Here is an 18,957-nt window from a genome sequence, read left to right on the forward strand (position 1 = left end):
CTGCACTATTAAAATGCTACATATAGTGATTGTTGAATTCACACTTAAAAATACTGCAAACTAAGCGGCGATCACTATATTTAAACCGAAAAGTACCAAATGGAACAAACTGAGTCAATATAACAACACTTTTCAATAAATATTTCTGACAGGATGTATCGACGGCACCCGTCCTGCAAGTTTAACTTTTAAAGGAATACTACAATTTACACCAGTCCTGTACGAAGGACATCTGTATACATGTCCCTCGATTTCCTATTATTACTACAGGGGAAATTTTAATCTCAGCTTGTAATCACTTTGCAGGCAATCGGTTATTTTACCTCGTGCAATTTTAAATTATCACCCTTTTCTCATAAGGGCTTTGTTTTTTCAATATGTTTACAGGAGAGAAAGCATTAAATGACACTGAAGAAGACGCTCCTGCCCCAGATTCACCGTTGTTGGAAAGCGGAAATAAAAAATGTTTAAATCTAACCGACGTGCACGGTACGTACATGACAGTCATTTCATTAATCGAGCGAAGAGCTTCTTACCGACGACGAGGTGTCAGTTAAAAACACTTCACTTTGCTGGCATTACTAATATATTACTTATCATGAAATTTTACAGTCACCTTTTCTCACAATCAATGTTGTTTCGATTTGTCTACAGGAGTGAAGGCATTAACAGACACTGAAATATACGCACCACCGTCAGATAACTTGTACATTTACCTGGAAGAAGGTTCATCATTGTTGTTGGATAGCGGTAGAAAATTTGACAAGAACAATCCAATCTGTGTAAATCTTACAGACGGGCAGGGTATGTACATGACACGTATTTCATCAATCTGATGAATGGTTGACGTTTACACATAAGAAACGGCTTGTTGCCAATGTAGATATCATCATCATGCTAAACACGGTAGCAAGTAACCTCACTTATGGCCTGTTACCGAGGTTGATTTTTGCAAAGCCTATCTTTCATGTCACATATTGAGCTTTTTCTCGTTTACAATCGCGATTGCGTGTACGACTTATGCACTGTACATATGTTTGGTTCTGTCGTCAGGAAACACGTCTACCATTGTATGCACCGATGGAGTGCCACAAATCGAAAATTCAACTGGTTTTGAATTGCTAATAAGTAATAATGAGACGTCTAAATTGACGCTGAAAATACTGAAAGTCAACGCCAGCTACCATGATGAGTCTCATTTCGCCTGGTGGTTAGTTAATAATGATGAAGAGTTTGGTCACACACATGTTTTTGTAAGAGGTGAGAAAGATCTGTCCGTTTTGTATTATTTGGTTTTCCTAAGCAACTGTTCGATATTTTTCTCGACGGCAAATAATTTGGACAAATTATTTCGGTTTTGATAAAAATGGAAAAAGATTTTTGGGAAGCTTTGCTATTTACCCAGGCTTTCTTAATCGAAAAGAATACTCTTATAAAGATTTATGAAATCATACATGTTAAAAATTTGACACAGTTTTCAATGGTAAGCTCTCGTGAAAAACCGGAGCTCAATTTTTCTGAGAAGTATGTATTCCTGAATTTTAATAAATTGTAGACCACAAATGAGCCCGGAAATCTGCTGTTCGAAAGTACACGATTATTAAAAGGAGAACATCGCAAGATGATTTCAAGGAATTGTCTTAATTTAACAATCATGTGTTTCATATTTTCACCTTCACAGAAAAAGGGTCACATCAAAGCAGAGCGATTATAATGCAACACACCAATGTTTCGCTGGTAATGTATATTGCTGATAAAGATATACCAGATGTTGGAATAGAAAATGAAGGAGGCAATCATCTTTTCAACCTTAACATTACTAACGGAACCTTAACAGATTGTAACCAACACACAGATATGACAGTATCTGTGTTTTTTAAAAATAAGCATCTGTCCCTAAATTTCGAGAATGTGACGAAAGAAATGGAAGGAAATTATCCTGTGACGTTAACATTCGGTCTCGGTTACTCGTCTAAGATGACGTTTTATCTAACAGTCACAGGTAAGAGTGATACATCAAGATTGTCAAAATCATTACATCCAATGTCAATAAGATCCAAGGTCCTTATCATCATATCTCGCAACATCTCGCATCTCTTTCCACGAGCTTTGATAACAGTTCAAAACAAACGATTCTTTCAAGCTGTGCGCTTTCGCCGTGGTGAAACAGAACAATATTTGATTTTACAAAATTACATTCACGGGCACTTTCTCCTTATGTCGATAAAATGACCATTCGATTCCATCGGTTGCAGAAATACTGCCGACGTGTAACTGTAGTTTGGATAACAAAGAGTTGGGCACATTAATGGAGTGCAATTGCAAAGATGAAACTCCCTCGACGATATTTAGAGGGAGCAACGTTACGATACAAACAACGACCTCTAAGGTAATAACCCGGCATCCGTCTTCATTTTTGTTTGAAAGAAAAAAATTATTATAAATGCACTGTACTTTATATATATACACAGACACAGACACACACAGACACAGACACACACATATATATATATATATATATATATATATATATATATATATATATATATATATATATATATATATATATATATATATATATATATATATATATATAGTCGTCTGGCTTACCAATGACATTTTCACCCATGTCACCTGCACAAACATCATTCCTCGTGGGAATTTTAAAAGTGAACATCTGTAACGAAAGTGTTTTTTCAACTAGATGAATCGTCCGAACCAAACCTTTAATTACGGAAAAACTTATTATTCTTACATTGCTAGATCTGTCGGAAATCTTGCAAGGTTTAAACCTGTTTAAAGTTTAAGAAAGAAGGGGGAATCTTTATATTTAAATCTGAGCTAAGTTGTAAATCCTCTTTCTAAGTGGTAAAATCTAACTGAACGTCAATCCTTCTGTATCTGTACATGTTTGAGGAAATTCTGACTGATCTGTTGAACGGGGCAACTCGGGAAGTTGCATGCCACAATAATAATTGCTACTTCTACCACTATACGCACATGAAATCTGGAGAATCCAATGCTTGTCGTGGATGCTTCTCACATCTTAACAAATGCTTAACACTGTCTGTCTGTCTGTCTGTCTATCTGTCTGTCTGTCTGTCTGTCTGTCTGTCTCTCTCTCTCTCTCTCTCTCTCTCTCTCTCTCTCTCTCTCTCTCTCTCTCTCTCTCTCTCTTCTCTCTCTCTCTCAGTCAATAATCGTATATCATTTAGGAGAATTAAAATTCAAGAAAAGGAATTGTCCCAAACCTAAGGGCCCTATTCAGTGTTTTTTCTTATACAATGAAAATAATAAAGAGTGTAAAAAGTGTTGCGACGAACGTATCTATCCCAACACTACAGGTGTGTACAATGTAATGCAATATTATCATAAATGTATTATGATCATATACGTTAGGAATGCTGAATGTATTTTCATGTCAGACGTTTGGAATTTTTAGTTTCGACAAAAGACTGAAAGGCAGATCGTGCACACTTTGTTTCAAGACCAAAGTCATGATTTTAGTTTGAACTACATATTTGTCGTTATCTGTATGCGTGCCCACGACATTTCCTTAGTTCGACAATAGTGCTTGGCAGTAATAGTTTTGTTGGACGTTATCCTGACTTATTGTTTCCAAATTTCCATTTCTACAGCTTAAGAAGTAATTAACAATAAATTCTGGCGATAATTTATTTTTTTGCATGTTAGAAACGGAGAAAAATTGTACGACTTTGACAACACCCGTTCCGAAGTCCGATACCAATCCTAATTCTTGTTGGTCAGGTCAGTCATTCACAACATTACTATAATTTTTCTCATGGGATCAAAATTATTGACGAATCATAAACTGTCGTTTCAAATAAAGGTGCAGTGACCAATGAGATTGTGTAGCCTTTTTGCATACAATAGCCCAATTGTTGAAAGTAATATTCTGAATTACACTGTGAAAGATTCGTCATTGTCAGCATCTATATTAATGCCATACTAGTCAAGGTAACATGTGACTCTTTGATATTCGTTGAGATTTATTTAAAAATTTCCGGCCACAGTTCAAATACAACATTTGGTCATCCTTTTTACACCGGTTATTTCACTCACTGACGAAATTATGCGTGTCAAATCTACACAAGGAAACAAATCACATATAAACGTATTATACTAAGAAATTTAAACGCCATGGCCTATCCGTTCCTCAAGACCTTTCATTATTTTGCCAGAACATTGAAAGTTGAGTGCATTTTGATATATTTTCGTAGGATTAGTGTCTTTTAGACGTGGCAGGAGAACTATATGTTGGCTAATTAATGAGATCTGGACTTTACCAGTGTCCCTTGGCATCGTAGATAGGTTACGAAGAACAAGTAAACTTATATTTAATTCTTGCCTTTTACTAACTTGCATTTACCTCCAGGTACCTGCTTTATTGCTGTTGTAGTACTTGAAGGAATAATAATACTCGTCCTTGCCGGTGTCATTGCGTACATGTATTTCCATCGAAAAAAGGTAAATAGCGACGTAAAATAACACATCTAAGCAGGCAAAGTGGTTTATTCGAGCAGGGACCACTCTCATACAGACCTTGCCGAGCCGTGAGCATCGAACGTTGCGTAAAACATAAAACTATGTGATTTTTGTGCAGTTATATTTGAACACTGAGCGGCATACCGATAAACCGATTTGAAATTTCTAAGAAAATTTAGAAAATCTACATATTTCTAATGTTCAACTTTCAATCGATTTCTTCATGTAAGTATTTGAATGAATGAGGAAATAGACACACTGTCGTTAGAGCATAATACTTGACGGTCATTCAAATGTTCGACCCACTTATTATTTGGCAGTTTGAAGTGTTAGTGACATTATGCAAAAGTTTGTGAAATAACAGACTGGGGTGATCAAATTGATTAATTACACAACGATAATGAAAGGAAACATAAAGACGTATAGAAAAGCAAACTAGCGATAATTATTGAGTGGGTACTCCTACATGGTTGCTACAAACAATTTTCGGTTATTTGTGTTTCAATATGAGTTTGGAGGGAATTGCAGGGATTAGTTGCAGCATACGGAATACTAATTCACTTCCGGATTCAGATAGTTGGGGTGAAAAATAGTGCCGACCTTTAAGTTTTGATACCTGCATTGATGCTTGTTTGGTTTGAACTTGAATTTGAAGTGTTTTTGAAAATAAAGTTGCCTGCTTGAATCAAAATGCAGACTGCTGTGAATTATGGCTGTAGCATTCTGTGTTTATATCAGGAGATATAAGGCCAATGAAAATCATAGCAATGAGCATGAATTTCTGCAAAAGCATCACTGCGGGCGTTATTTTCATCATTTTTATCAAAATTTCCATGGCCTTACTCACACGAAAAATTAATCAGTATCAAGCTGACGTTAACCTAACACGTTTCAAGAGGATTCGTGCCGCTTAATGTTTTAAACTAGCGAAATTCAAGTCAACGCTACTATGATGGCCTATGATTTTTCGGGGAAGGGCATGATTTGTAAATCAGCTTATTTTGTCGTTATGGTGCAATGGTGAACTATCAAATTCAGCAGCTTGTGGAAGCCACCTTATATGTAAGAAATAACGCAAAATACTTGTGAAAATGGTATTCTACAGCAAAATCATTATTGTCACAGCAAAATGTCCTTTTCACCTATAGCTGCAAATTATATGATTTTTTTTTTTTATGATTTTATTTTTAAACCAACGTTGGTTAGTGTAAATGTGCTGATTGAAGGACATGTATAGGCGTATCACAGCTGCCTGATTCGACCACGACTTCATATTTTAAGACGTTAATAATAAACGGGTACCGCACCCGTAAAATGGCGCCCCATAGAAAAGTACTAAAATGCATTATTTCGTGCCCATACACATTATAATCATCCAAGAAACTAGCATGATGCCATTTACTTGAATGCACCCACACGAAGGCCGACCGTATGTTGTCGTAATATTTATTTTCTCTGTCACATAATTTGCTTCTGAAAATGGCAGGAAATCTAAAATGATGGTAAAACGTTTGAATTTACATGCCACTTTCGATACTTATGACAGTGTTATAAACCTTTCAGTCTTAATGGGTCTTAGTCAAAGAAAACTCTTGGAAAACTTAGGATATTTTGAGATCGGTTTATTACACATTCACAGCTATAGCAACTTTAAGGCCTTAAAAATCGCCTTTTCTAATATTTCAATATCTTTTTGATAGTTACATGATATTATCTTAAATAAGTTTTTTTCTGCACATCGCTCTAAAATTTGATAATCATAGAGTATGTATTTAAGAAATATCTTATCGACCATAGTTGAGGAGTACGTAAGGTAAATGCGATTTCAGCATATGCGTGTTACTTTGCAATACCAATACGCTTGTTCGCTGCCAGCTAACTTTACGTTCAATTGTCGGCTTTAGAGAACATTGTAATATCTTCTTCCATGTGTTTGAATTATTTCAGAACTTCAGACAATAGTTTGATGCTTTATCAGAATTAGAGGACATTGTTATTCAATTAGTGTGCATAGCAATCTAGAGGAATAAAGGGCAACTGTATATTTCATTGGACTGACACTGGTTTGTTAACGATGCGCTATCGTAGACCCTATTTCAGTGTCACTTAAATTCCTTGCTCGGTAAGACACTTATATTCTGTCGGTAGTTTAGAAAGGCTGAGTCATAGCGGAAGCCTGAGGGGAACTAAAGAAACTATCACTGTCACTTATGTATCCCACTATAATAATTCAGAATTATAATAGAGATTGCTCAATTGTAAAGTACACATTATCATGATTAGAACCTTAAGGTAGCTATATACCTTTTAGACACTTTCAGATTTTTATTTTTTCTCAATTGAGCACGTCCCAAACCCCAATAAAGTATACATTTTCTGAAAGCCCTGATATAGAGCTATCCGACCAAGCACAATACACGGTCATTATTTGCAAAAGAATCACGTGACAAGAGTTTTGCTGAACCTTCCAAGGCTTGTCAATGAAGAAATTCCAACCGGAAATCTTGCACCGTGTTTGCATAAGGCGGGAAAAACCGGTTTTTGGAAGGTTCAGCAAAACGCTTGTCACGTGACTCTTATGCAAATAATGACTGTGTACTGTGCTTGGTCGGATAGCTCTATATCAGGGCTTTCAGAAAATGTATACTTTATTGGGGTTTGGGACGTGTTCAATTGAGAAAAAAATAAAAATCTGAAAGTGTCTAAAAGGTATGTAGCTACCTTAAGTCGGTGTTGGTAGTGGGCATTTCGTTTGTACATTCTCAAGGTATTACTACCCTTTTAAGTAATAGAGCGCGAAGCCACTGCAGTGAACTGCAATAAAACTGCTCACACTAATTAGTTTCAGCTGTAACCAGCTGGCAAAGTCGACAACATTGTATGTCCCATGCAGACAGTTTGTCTGGGGAAGTTGAAATAAAAAAGATTTGTACATGGACCAGTGCATGGTAATGTTACATTGTATCTTAATCTTGAACACAGGGTGCCAATCGTAAACTCTCATTTACAATTCGAGCCTCAGACAGAGCTAGTTTTGCCTTTGTACAAGCAGACTTTTTGGTCTTTATCAAGTAGCCTTGTTCAACACCAAAGTGGCCACGGCTACAGCTGAAACTAATTAGTGTAAGCAGTTTATTGCAGTTCACTGCAGTGGCTTCGCGCTCTTTTACTGAAAATGGTTGTATAAATACGGTTTTAGTCGCAATATTTTCGTAATTAGATTCCTGTTGTTCGTCAAGTGCAGAATCAAAGAGATCCAGAACCCGATATGCCAATGGATATTGTGAGTAAATTCTGTGCTTTTGTATCTCATGGTCAATGGTGTTTAATATTTCTTTGTTGCATATTGTATGCACTCATTTTATATGGACAGAACCTCCCTCAATATGCCAATATTTCTATGAATTCTGTTTGTACAATAACATTTATGACTGCATGAAAACCCAATAATTCAGATAAATTCACATTAATTAGTAGCCTGTATTATAGTAAATACACGTGAATTCACACGAATCCACATGAATACAGCTTGCTGAATACAAAAAATGGATTCTTGTCTGTATTCATCTGTATATGCACTCTTCAGCTATAATACAGGCAATAATCCATGTTAATACAGTAAGTATTATAGGGTTTTTATGCAGTGTTTATGAAAAAGGTCGCATGTTTCTCTACTTTTTGTATTGGCAATTTCCCATCACCACCAACTAATTTTAAGGAGCAGCAACAATAAAGTCAAAACTAAGGAGAAGATATTCAAGGATGTTTTATGGTAAAGATTTAATTTGAGGCAGAATTGAAAAAGTTCTGATACACTTTGTTTATGACTCTGTATCAGTTGAACAAATTCTTGATCACTGGTTTACAAAAGCATCAGATGTATGTTCGAGCGTTGTGGCCGTTTGTAGGTATAAGTATGTGGTTTTCATGGACACTAATCACCAGAAACAACTATTACGGCCTTGTTCGCTTTACTTTTGAAAATCTGACAATCAAAATGAGCATACCATACTGTTTTGTTAGAGTCTGAATTTTATAAAGTTATGATAAAACATTTTAAACGAACGGCACAAGCTAACAAACTGAGCAAGAGGTCTTTTCGATACACAGTATAATGTTAAATATCACAGAGTGTTAGATCTCTTAGAGTTTGAATTATGTTAAGTTATGATATTAAGTTTTGAGCGAAACGGCAACAGCTCACAAACTAAGCAAGAGGTCTGTTCCATACACAGTATCGGGTTATTTATCACAGAGCTTTATTCTTGGTGTTGGCATTGCCTATAAATATGTTACCAGGTCGATTACTCTTATTTGTTTGTCAATTGAATTGATTGAACGAGTATAGGAAGTATATTCTGAATCTGTTCTTTAATATCGAATAAAAAGGGAGATACAGATAAGTTTATGCTTGCTATCTGGAACACTTAAAGTCTTAAAGTGATTAAATAGAGGTGTATGAAACATCATCGCCTCAGAACGAATGAAATTAACTTAAGGGAGCACTGCACCCAACAAGCGTATTTTGCTCAAAAATCAATTTTTCTGCGAATATTCGTTCAATTTTACTTAATCAATAAACCCAAGATTAAATTAAAGCTGCAAGCAGCGTTGTCGGGGCCCAAGCGGTTGCCATGGTTGAAAGTACTTGCACTGATGATACAATGTGCAAATTTTGAGCTTCCATGTGTCTCTAGTGTAGAGAAATCTTTAGACTAGTTGTTAACACATGTGGAAATACATTTAAAAGCTCACGCATCTCAATTCTCATTTAAAATGATTTTGAAAAGTATGCTTGACAGAGAGAGGCGAACAAGAATTTTAAGTACAATTGATGTATACCATCATAGCTCATTCTGGAAATTTACCATGTGTCCTATGTGTTGATAAATCCTTAATTAAACTAGTTGTTATACATGAAAACTTCGTGTCAAAGATCGTTTTCCCCATTTCCCATTTACATGACTTTGAAAAGTGTGTGTCATAGACAAAGGGGACATAGCATTACAATAAGTTTCCACTGATTGTAAGCCATACAGACTGATGTGATGACAAGAAAAATAAAGTTTTTTCTTATCCTTGCGCGTGTCAATTCAGATCTGCTGCGTCCACCTATTTTCTGCTCATGAGGAAATAAATGAAAAAAACTGCAAAAAATACATCACGATAGTGCATGTATAAAACAGAACCGTAAACTAAATAATTGACACTAACATTCCATTCAGAACTGTACACGTATTTCACTCTTATATTACTCTGTGAAAATTTTGCAAATGCTGCACTTAAAGTCAAACCGCTGAACTGTTGCTGTACAAAAATAATAAAGCAACACTGCTGTACATTTATCTCTGCGTGCATTTGTATGTTGTTGTCATTTTTTCCCGCGTTGTTGATTGAAGAATGAAAAATGAAACCTGCGTCACCACATAATTTTTGAAATATGTCTAGGATAAGAAAGAAACATTTTATTTTCTTGGCGTACTAGTTGTGTTGATGACCTGTACACTATGAATTTCAAACTGTTGGGTAGAACCGAAGGTGTTCTTCAAAACCTGAAAAGTCCAAATATTAAACTGCAAAAGTTACTGGCAATAACAAAGTATGGAGTTGTCACTCAGGAAACAAATGCTAAACATCGTGGTAAAAGTTAAAACTACTGTCTGTTTAATAAGATTACAATTTTTTACGGTAAGAAGAGTGGGTCGCTGAACAAATCATAACAGCCTTGAGTACGATTCCTTCTTTTAAGTGTCAAATAATACTTGTCCTGAGCACTGTTTATGTTGAGTGAAATGCTCCCTTAGCTGTAACTTTAAAGGCTAGTTATACTTGTCAAAAGTTAGGCGTATGCGATGCAGCTATATTTAATAGTTACAAACCTGTAATGGCTTTCAATGCAGTACTGTTCATATCGCGCTATAGACAACGGCACGAAACCTGCTTCAGCATGCCAGTTTTTCAAACGAATTTATATATATCCATTCTCATAGCAGTTCAAAAGTAAAATATTCTCAGACTTGAGAAATGTGTGCATTTTAGACTTTCAATACATTTGCTTTACGCTTGAATTTAGCATGGAGCTTTGTAGCTCCATGAATTTGCAAGCGATGCTCGGACAGCGCACAGGGTCAGGGATCATCACCAAAAACGTCAGTGCGTAAGTTCACGGCCAGCTTGAATCATGCCAGGGATCGCGGAAATCACGGATCATAAATCCAAATGTTCATGTCTATTATGTAAAGAGAACCCTAAAATATAAAGCACATTATGATTTGATATGGAGAAACATCTTTTTGTTTCACTGACGGTCAAGTTAAATGCTCAAATATCGCGACAAGACTTGCGCATTTGCACAATATTTAATGCGGAAGTACGTCGACTGTACTCGGCGGACGAGCGAGCGCCTTCTCTGAAAATCTGTTTACAATATCACGTCAGAATACACTGAAAATTTTTGCGAAATTTTTAAGGAAGCCAATTCACACAAGTTCCTAATGTCAGTAAAGATGTTTTCTTGTTTGCAGCAATACACCACCAACATTTTTACCGTTCAGGAGTGCCTTACTCGCTCTACGTTGAAAAAAAGCCGTATGCTTTTGACCATGCCGTTCCTAACTTTACAAATTCCAGTCGACTTTCCTACTCTCATCATAATCTTTCTTTCCATGTCACATCTTTACTTGCGCTTAGAACATGCGTTAGGGGTGGTTTCTCTCCAATATTGGTGGAGCTGCTTAAGTCAAAATCGAAAGTTTGCCGTTTTTGCTTAGTTTCACCGTCACTTCGATCCTTCAGTGTTGACGACGACACTATACTGCACAGTGCACGCAGTAATCTGTAGGCACATTGTGCAAAGTTGTCCAACCCAAAACTTAGTAACATTGTAGTCAAATAGTCATGGTAAACATATTGGTACTTTTGGATTGTGAGCTATTTCGTCACAATTTTATTCATTACTGTATGTATTACAAATTCTATCTTCTGACGCATAAGGTCAGGGATGCACAGAGATAAAGCATGATTACGTCTCAAGTTGAATGCAGGACAGCGCGTGGACAGACAAAGTGATGACGTCATACTGCAATTTTCGATTCGCAAGTTTGGCTAATTTTTGCCTAAATTTTCTCGGCAAACACTACTTTTTTCTCGCATTTGCGATTTTGCGAGCAGGCAGCGGAAACACTGCCTGCGTCATTGCGAACACAGGAAGGGCAACGCGCCTTATTTTCAAGCAGGCGATTTATGTTTGTTTTTCAGATTTCGTCCATTGAAAATCCTACCCGCACGCGAACGGCAAACAAAGAATTAATTGTGTGGCACCTAATGTAGAGTGTTTGGATAAAACACATAAGGAAAGTGCTAAGAGTTGATTGTTGAGACTAAATAGTGACAGTAGTAGTACTTGGAGCAAACGTTTCTAGCATTTTTGTTTCTGAACTTGGTCTCACTCAAGTCCACACACCAATTCGTAAATATTCAAAACCTTGGAATTGAGGAAGTGCATGTTTACTGAGTGTTCCCATTGTAATAAGCTGTGCAATCAAACATTCTGAACAGCTACACTAACAACTGATATGGTCGCACCTATTTAGACCTAGAACAATGGCAAGAGCGTCCAGGTCTGATCATAGACCTTCCATTTTACCTGCAGGCTGTGAGTGACGATTTTTCAAATCGCCGGCATTGAGTCGATAGCCTGTGATTTCAGCAACAATGACGCAATACAGTTTTCTACAATTATTTTACCTCTCACTTTCCGGTTTCAAAATGTTTATGACAAACAGCATATAATGTTTATCCAATAAAACACCCTTACTTCATAATATTGACATTTTAGTTTCAATTAGGAACTTAACGTCTATCTCATCGTCACCACGACTGTGCTCCAGCGAGTTGTTGTCATGGGTATTGTAATGATATATTAATCATCACATGACAAACATCAATAACTGAAAAATGAGCTCGCGACAATTATTTTTTGCTGTAGTATGGACCAGATTTTACAGCGCGATGACAGACTTTACTCTCTGATATGAACGTAAAACACATAACCGATGCATATAGCTTGTTATAAGTTATTATCAATGCTTCTGACCAACGCCTTTTCACACTGCGTAGGGGCTGGGATAGTGGGTCGCATAGAAATGCCAGATCAAGTTGACAGAAGCCAATTCGGTGCAGTCTAACCTGCGCGCCTTATCTCTGTTAAAAAAATACGGCTGCACTCAGACACCTTCACATAAAATTGCCCAAATAGCTTCATTCATGATCCTTGTATTTACCCGCGATTTTTTTACAGAATTTATATCGTCTAATATCGAAGCTGGAGTCAGTCCTTGGAAGTCGGGTTTGACCAGAACTGTGAGGTGGTGAAATCTCCGATATATATCGGACATTAACCCGCGATTTGACAAAATCTAGCTAGTATCGTCTAGTATCGAAGCTAGAGTCAGTACTTTGAAGTCGGGTTTGGCAAAACCTGTAATGTGGTGAAATCTTCGATATATACCAGACATATACCCGCGATTTGACAGAATTTATATCGTCTAGTATCGAAGCTAAAGTCAGTCCTTGGAAGTCGGGTTTGACCAAAACTTGCAAGGTCAGAAGGTGGTGAAATCTCCAATATCGGACATTTCCCCCCAATTTGACAGAATCTATATCGTTCAGTATTAAAGTAAGAGTCAGTCCTTGAGAGTCGGGCTTGACCAGATCTGTAAGGTGGTGTAATTTCCGATATATATCGGATATTTATTGCGATTTGACAGAACCTAGTATTGTCTGATTTGGAAATTAGACTCCCAAAATCGCCGATAACTATATATAGTATCTGGTAAATATCAGTGATTTCACTGACCTTGCGTGCCGAGGAACAGGGCAAGTCATTCTAGTATTGTCTACTATCGATATTAGAGTCCCAAATTGCCGATAAACATCGAGTAAATATCGGCGATTTTACAGATCTGGCGTACCGAAGCACAGGGCAAGTCATTCTACTATCGTCTAGTATTGATATTAGAGTCCCAAAATCGCCGATAAATATCGGGTAAATATCGGAGATTTCACAGATCCGGCGTAAGGAGGCACAGGACAAGTCATTCTAGTATTGTCTGGTATCGATATTAGAGTCCCAAAATCGCTGATAAATATCGGGCAAATTTCGGCGATTTCACAGACCGGGCGTGCAATGGCACAAAGCAATTACAGTGACATTCGATCAAGCTGCAGAACAAAGTGTTGTTTTAATGGATATGTATCAGCAATTTTTACGACATTAAGAGTTTGGCTTGATGTGTTCTTGTTTACATTTTTTATCAGCTACATGCTCTCAGTTACATAAGACACCAGGGCCACTTCATGCATGTCAGATAGAGAAACAAAAACAAATCACCACAGCTTGCAATGTCATGTATCTTTCTTTTTTTACTCGTGACGAACAAGTGAGCATGCATTCAGACACCTACATATAAAATTACCCGAACAGCTTCATTTATGATCCTTGACACTCACATATTAGCTGTGCGTAGACCCCAGTAATTGTGCCCTGGCGGGACCTTGTCCCGCTCTTATTCAGTCAATCACAGCAGTCGGCCACCCCTTAAAGCTAGGAGCACACTCCTCTAAGTACTTCTGTGGCAGTATACTTGACAACGTCACCTGGCGTACAAAACCTGGCATCAATGTAGCCTTACACAAGGGGCCGAGATTAGGGTTCGTGGGACTGCTAGCTGAATTAGACAGCAGGCATTGCAGTCTGTTGTGCCGTCTTTGACTTTCAAGTGTACAATATAACATACATCACTAATCGATCTTCTGACTGACGAGGTTTTAAACTACAGCCTTATGAACATTGGGGCGACTTAACCGATCCAAATGCCTTTCGCAAACTTGAAAGAGCTCGCACTAAGAAAGATATGAGTAAAATTTCAGTTGAATCTGTGTATTGGTTTTTGAGAAGAAGATTTTTAAAGATTAAATTGAGATTTACACAAAATCAAATATGGCGGCTAAATTACCCGACTGATTAAAATGCCTTTCGCAAACTTAAAAGGACTACCACTAAGGAAAATAAGTGTAAAATTTTAGTTCAATCGGTGTATTTGTTCTGGAGGAGAAGATTTTGAAAGATTAAATTGCGATTTCACAAAATTCAATATGGCGGCCAAACCACGTGACCGATCAAAACGCCTTTTGCAAACTTGAAAGAGATCACACTTTAGATGATAGACGTAAAAATTTAGTTCAATCGGTGAATCGGTTCTGGAGAAGAAGATTTTTAAAGATTAAATTGTGATTCTACAAAAACCAATATGGCGGCCAAACCACGTGAATGATCAAAATGATTTTTGCAAACATGAAAGAGATCACTGTTAGGATGACATGAGTGAAATTTCAGCTTAATCGGTGTTTTTGTTCTGGAGGAGAAGATTTTTAAGGATTAAATTACGATTTTTTGCAAAATCCAATATGACGGCCAAACCACGTGACCGATCCTAACGCCTTTTGCAAACTTAAAAGAGATCACACTTCAGATGATATATGTAAAATTTTAGTTCAATCGGTGAATCGGTTCTTGAGAAGAAGATTTTTAAAGATTAAATTGTGATTCCACAAAATCCAATATGGCGGCCAAACCACGTGACCGATCAAAATGATTTTTGCAAGCTTGAATGAGATCACTGTAATGAGTAAAATGAGTAAAATTTGAGCTCAATCGGTGTTTTGATTCTGGAGAAGAAGATTTTTAAAAATTAAATGAGTATTTTAGAATATCCAATATGGCGGCCAAGGTCACGTGACCGCATGCGATTTTACTTGCAAATTCTAAAGACCTTAGGTCATCCTTGCTATACAAAAAATTTCAAATCGACTAGACCCCTATGTCTTCTGGAGAAGCCATCTTTAGGTTTTTGGAAAATCCAATATGGCCGCCAGGTCACGTGACCAATCAAAATTTCAAGGGTCAGGTGCACGAGTACTAATTGGCTCCTATTAGCCCTGCAAGTTTGAGAAGTTTTCGTTCAGCCGTTCGAGAGATCTAGGTGAGCAAAGAAACGGCAGAAGAAGAAGAAGAGGAAGTCAGTAGAACTTGAGCAATAACAATAGGGTCCCAGCCGGTCGGCTTGGGCCCCTAAATATTGGTTGGGTGCAGCTTTTAGCTTGTCAAGCTGTTGTAAGTTGCATAATAAAAAAGTGTTAATTTATGCAAATGTATGCAAATAACCAGATTTCCGGGCTTCTTTTTTCACTCAATTTCAAAATTTTCGAAGAATTGAAATCCACTCTGGCTGGGTCAAATTTTCTGAAATTTTAAGATTACATTCTTTAAGTGCTATTTAACAAAATGGGTTTGTTTGGTATAGGCAATACAGTTCTTACCTTTTTGAATAAGTGGCATTCTAAGTTTGCTAATCATGATTTTCATCACTTTATTGAGCGTCAGTCTTTAAACCCATGCCATTTTGCAATGAGTATAGATAAAGCAAAATTAAAGAGTCATTTTTTCTACATATACTGTTCTTTAAAGTGATATATTACATTTTAGAAAATAATGTCATGTTTTGACTTAAATTGATTTTAATGATTAATACCAAAATTTATATTTTACCCCGAATATACAAATACTTCATTCTTCGAGAAAAATACTGCGACCATACTAAACTTAAGAGACCCTGCTTTTTGAAAATATATAGTATGAAAGGTTTTCCTTGTAATCTTTGATGACATATTGTTTTGAAAAATCTGTGTTGCAACATGCATCGCCACCTTAATACAACTTTGTAATTACACCTGAGACCGTGACGTCCCTCGCATTTTATGTATAACCTGCTTCATACATTTATTTTACTATATTATTCTTATTCTTCGATTAATATGTCAGATTTCAATATTACACACACGAACTAAATTGTCTTGTCAATGATCTTTACCGCAGATTAATCATCAAGATAATCATAGAGAAAATTCTCAAGGCCAAAGTGATTCAGAGAATGCATCTCAGGTGAAATATTATTACCATCCGATAACTAAATACTGTTGATTAGCTTAGGTCTATTGATTGGAGTGTTATGCGTACTAAAATGTGTGCCAAATATTTGTTATGAATCAGCAAAATGTATGTACATGTGCTTACTTTAAATAAAAAACATTCACATGGTTGCTGTTTCTCGAAGAGCGTTTTTATGTATACCCATTTGCCCGGTAATAATGAAAATAAAATGTCATACAGGTGTGAGGCAGAGTTATTTACGTTTCAGGGTTATAGTTTTGCCAACTCAATCTGTACGCAAATTACATCAGACAATTTTACAAAGTGAAATTATTTAACTTAACGGGAGTTATTTCATCAAATTTGTGTAACAAGTAAACAGCTTGACACATAGGGAGGCACAATTTTACGGTGTATAATTCACATTTCTTCCCAGAGTATAATTACATCCATAATCTGGTTTCATTTACTATAATTTCAGTAACAAAATTTAATATGTGAGGCGTTATTCGTCAGGCGGGGGTTTATTTTTAAGAGAGTTCAACGGTAAAAAGTGGTGATCATTGTGTATTAAAAAACCTTCAGTGCAGTATTGCCGTCAGATTTGTTTGCTGAGAGATAGTTAACCTTAACACAGAAGGCGTTACTGTTTCTTCTAGATTTGATTTTACGAGAGTATTGAACGAATCATTGAAGGCAGTGGCAATGTGATAAGTAACAGCCAAATCTTAATTTTCTCAACGTCTGGTGTAACATTGTATTTTGTAACTTTGAGAATACAGCAGGTATAAGACCGGTGTTTGTTTAATATACTTTGAGTTTGAATTTTAGAAAGTTATGATATAACGTTTTAAGCGAACGGCAAAGCTCGCAAATTGAGCAAGAGCGTTGTTTGAACCAGTATCAGGTTATTTATTACTGCGCCTTATTCTTGGTATTAAAATTGTCTACAATATATGTTACCAGATCTGACCGTATTAGTTTGTCGATTGAACTGATTAAACGGAGATAGGAAGCATCTTCTGAATCTTTTATTCGATATCGACTAAAAAGGGAAGTACATGTTTCGGAAACTCAAAATCTGAATGTGATTAAAAAGAGATGTATGAAGCGTCAACACCTCATAACGAAAATAACTTCATACAACTTTGTAATTACATCAAAGACATTGAGTTGTTTCACATTATATTTATAATCTACTTCGTACTTTAATTTTGCTATGTTATTCCGATTCTTTGATTGATTTGTCTGGTTTTATGATTGCAAATACAAAGTAAATTGTCTTGTCAATAACCTTCACCACAGAGTGATCAACAAGATAATAATACAACTGAGCCTACTCAAGGCCCAAGTGATTCCGAGAATGCATCTGAGGTGAGTAATTTTATATTACCTTCCGAATGTTAATTAGGTTATGTCCATGTTTTTCAGTGTCATGCGTCTTATTATTACAAAGAAAAAGTTACTTGACTTTTCAATGATCTTTACCATAGCATGATCAACAAGATAATAATGAAGCAAATAATCAAGATTCCAAGGAAGCATCTGAGGTGAGTATCCGTCCGAGCCGCAGGCGAGGGGTGATACTGTCGCCACATGTGGAATCATGAGTCCGCGATGCAGTCACACAAGTGAGGAAGGCGGTGGATTATATATTTATAACATACATAGACCAAGTTTCCATCAATAAACCTTTCAGGCATGATATCCGAGACTAAGTGCTGGGATAGTATGACACTGACAGGAATAATTTGAAAAAAATCCATGCGTTTGTTTTATTAATTCACAGCTATAGATCACAGCTGACTTGACCGCACTCAGCCTTACATGTCAAGAGATTAAATTCAAGCGCGGCGAAATGGGTCTTATAGGTAAGGCCTAAAAAGTGTTTTGTTTCCCGTCATCACGTCATGTGAAAACCTGCGCGTCACGACTTTTTTTTAAGTTTTGAAAAAAAAGAAACATCATGGAACTAGCAGAAAGATTCCGCCGGCGCGATCGTGCAAGAAACCTCCTTCTGTAAGCTTTCACGATTTTAACGAGCCATATAAGAACCCCCCCCCCCCCCCCCCCAGCTTCAGCCAGGGTAAAAATTTACATCCTTTTGTACATTGAAAATGATTGGTCGGGATTCCATTTTTGGAAGTTGTTTGGCCGATAGTAAATGCTCAAACAAAACTGCTATATCACTGTTATATTTATCATGGCCGTCATTGCGATCGGATGACCTTTTTTCCGTTCGGCTTTTCCAAGCGTAGACAGTCAGTAGCTGTGTAGGTCTATAGCTAGTAAGATAAGAGTGGAAAAAACATTCCTTGTATAACAAGATGACAGACAGAAAGACACCCCGAGAGAGTTCAGAGGAGAAGACTGACAGAAAGAATTATTGCAGTTGGACTGCATTGAAGGTCAGTAAACTTAAACGCATATGTATACATGTCATGTCAGCAGCAAGTTGACTT

At 36.7% G+C, this 18,957-nt stretch overlaps 1 protein-coding gene across 1 annotated transcript in view; it reads left to right on the plus strand.

Annotated features, from left to right (window-relative positions):
- The first annotated feature begins 313 nt into the window (after window positions 1-313).
- LOC139145548 (uncharacterized) overlaps window positions 314-18,957 on the plus strand; it is a 30,553-nt gene continuing 11,909 nt past the window's right edge. Inside the window, exons 1-12 of the mRNA XM_070716777.1 lie at window positions 314-489; window positions 655-804; window positions 1,054-1,260; window positions 1,682-2,002; window positions 2,256-2,389; window positions 3,194-3,344; window positions 3,694-3,768; window positions 4,397-4,488; window positions 7,727-7,789; window positions 16,442-16,507; window positions 17,801-17,869; window positions 17,989-18,045. Coding sequence (XP_070572878.1) covers window positions 378-489; window positions 655-804; window positions 1,054-1,260; window positions 1,682-2,002; window positions 2,256-2,389; window positions 3,194-3,344; window positions 3,694-3,768; window positions 4,397-4,488; window positions 7,727-7,789; window positions 16,442-16,507; window positions 17,801-17,869; window positions 17,989-18,045 — 1,497 coding nt within the window. The 5' untranslated portion in view covers window positions 314-377. The remainder of the gene's footprint in view (window positions 490-654; window positions 805-1,053; window positions 1,261-1,681; window positions 2,003-2,255; window positions 2,390-3,193; window positions 3,345-3,693; window positions 3,769-4,396; window positions 4,489-7,726; window positions 7,790-16,441; window positions 16,508-17,800; window positions 17,870-17,988; window positions 18,046-18,957) is intronic.

This window comes from Ptychodera flava, chromosome 12, assembly GCF_041260155.1.
Source record: "Ptychodera flava strain L36383 chromosome 12, AS_Pfla_20210202, whole genome shotgun sequence".
Classification (NCBI taxonomy): Eukaryota; Metazoa; Hemichordata; class Enteropneusta; family Ptychoderidae; genus Ptychodera; species Ptychodera flava.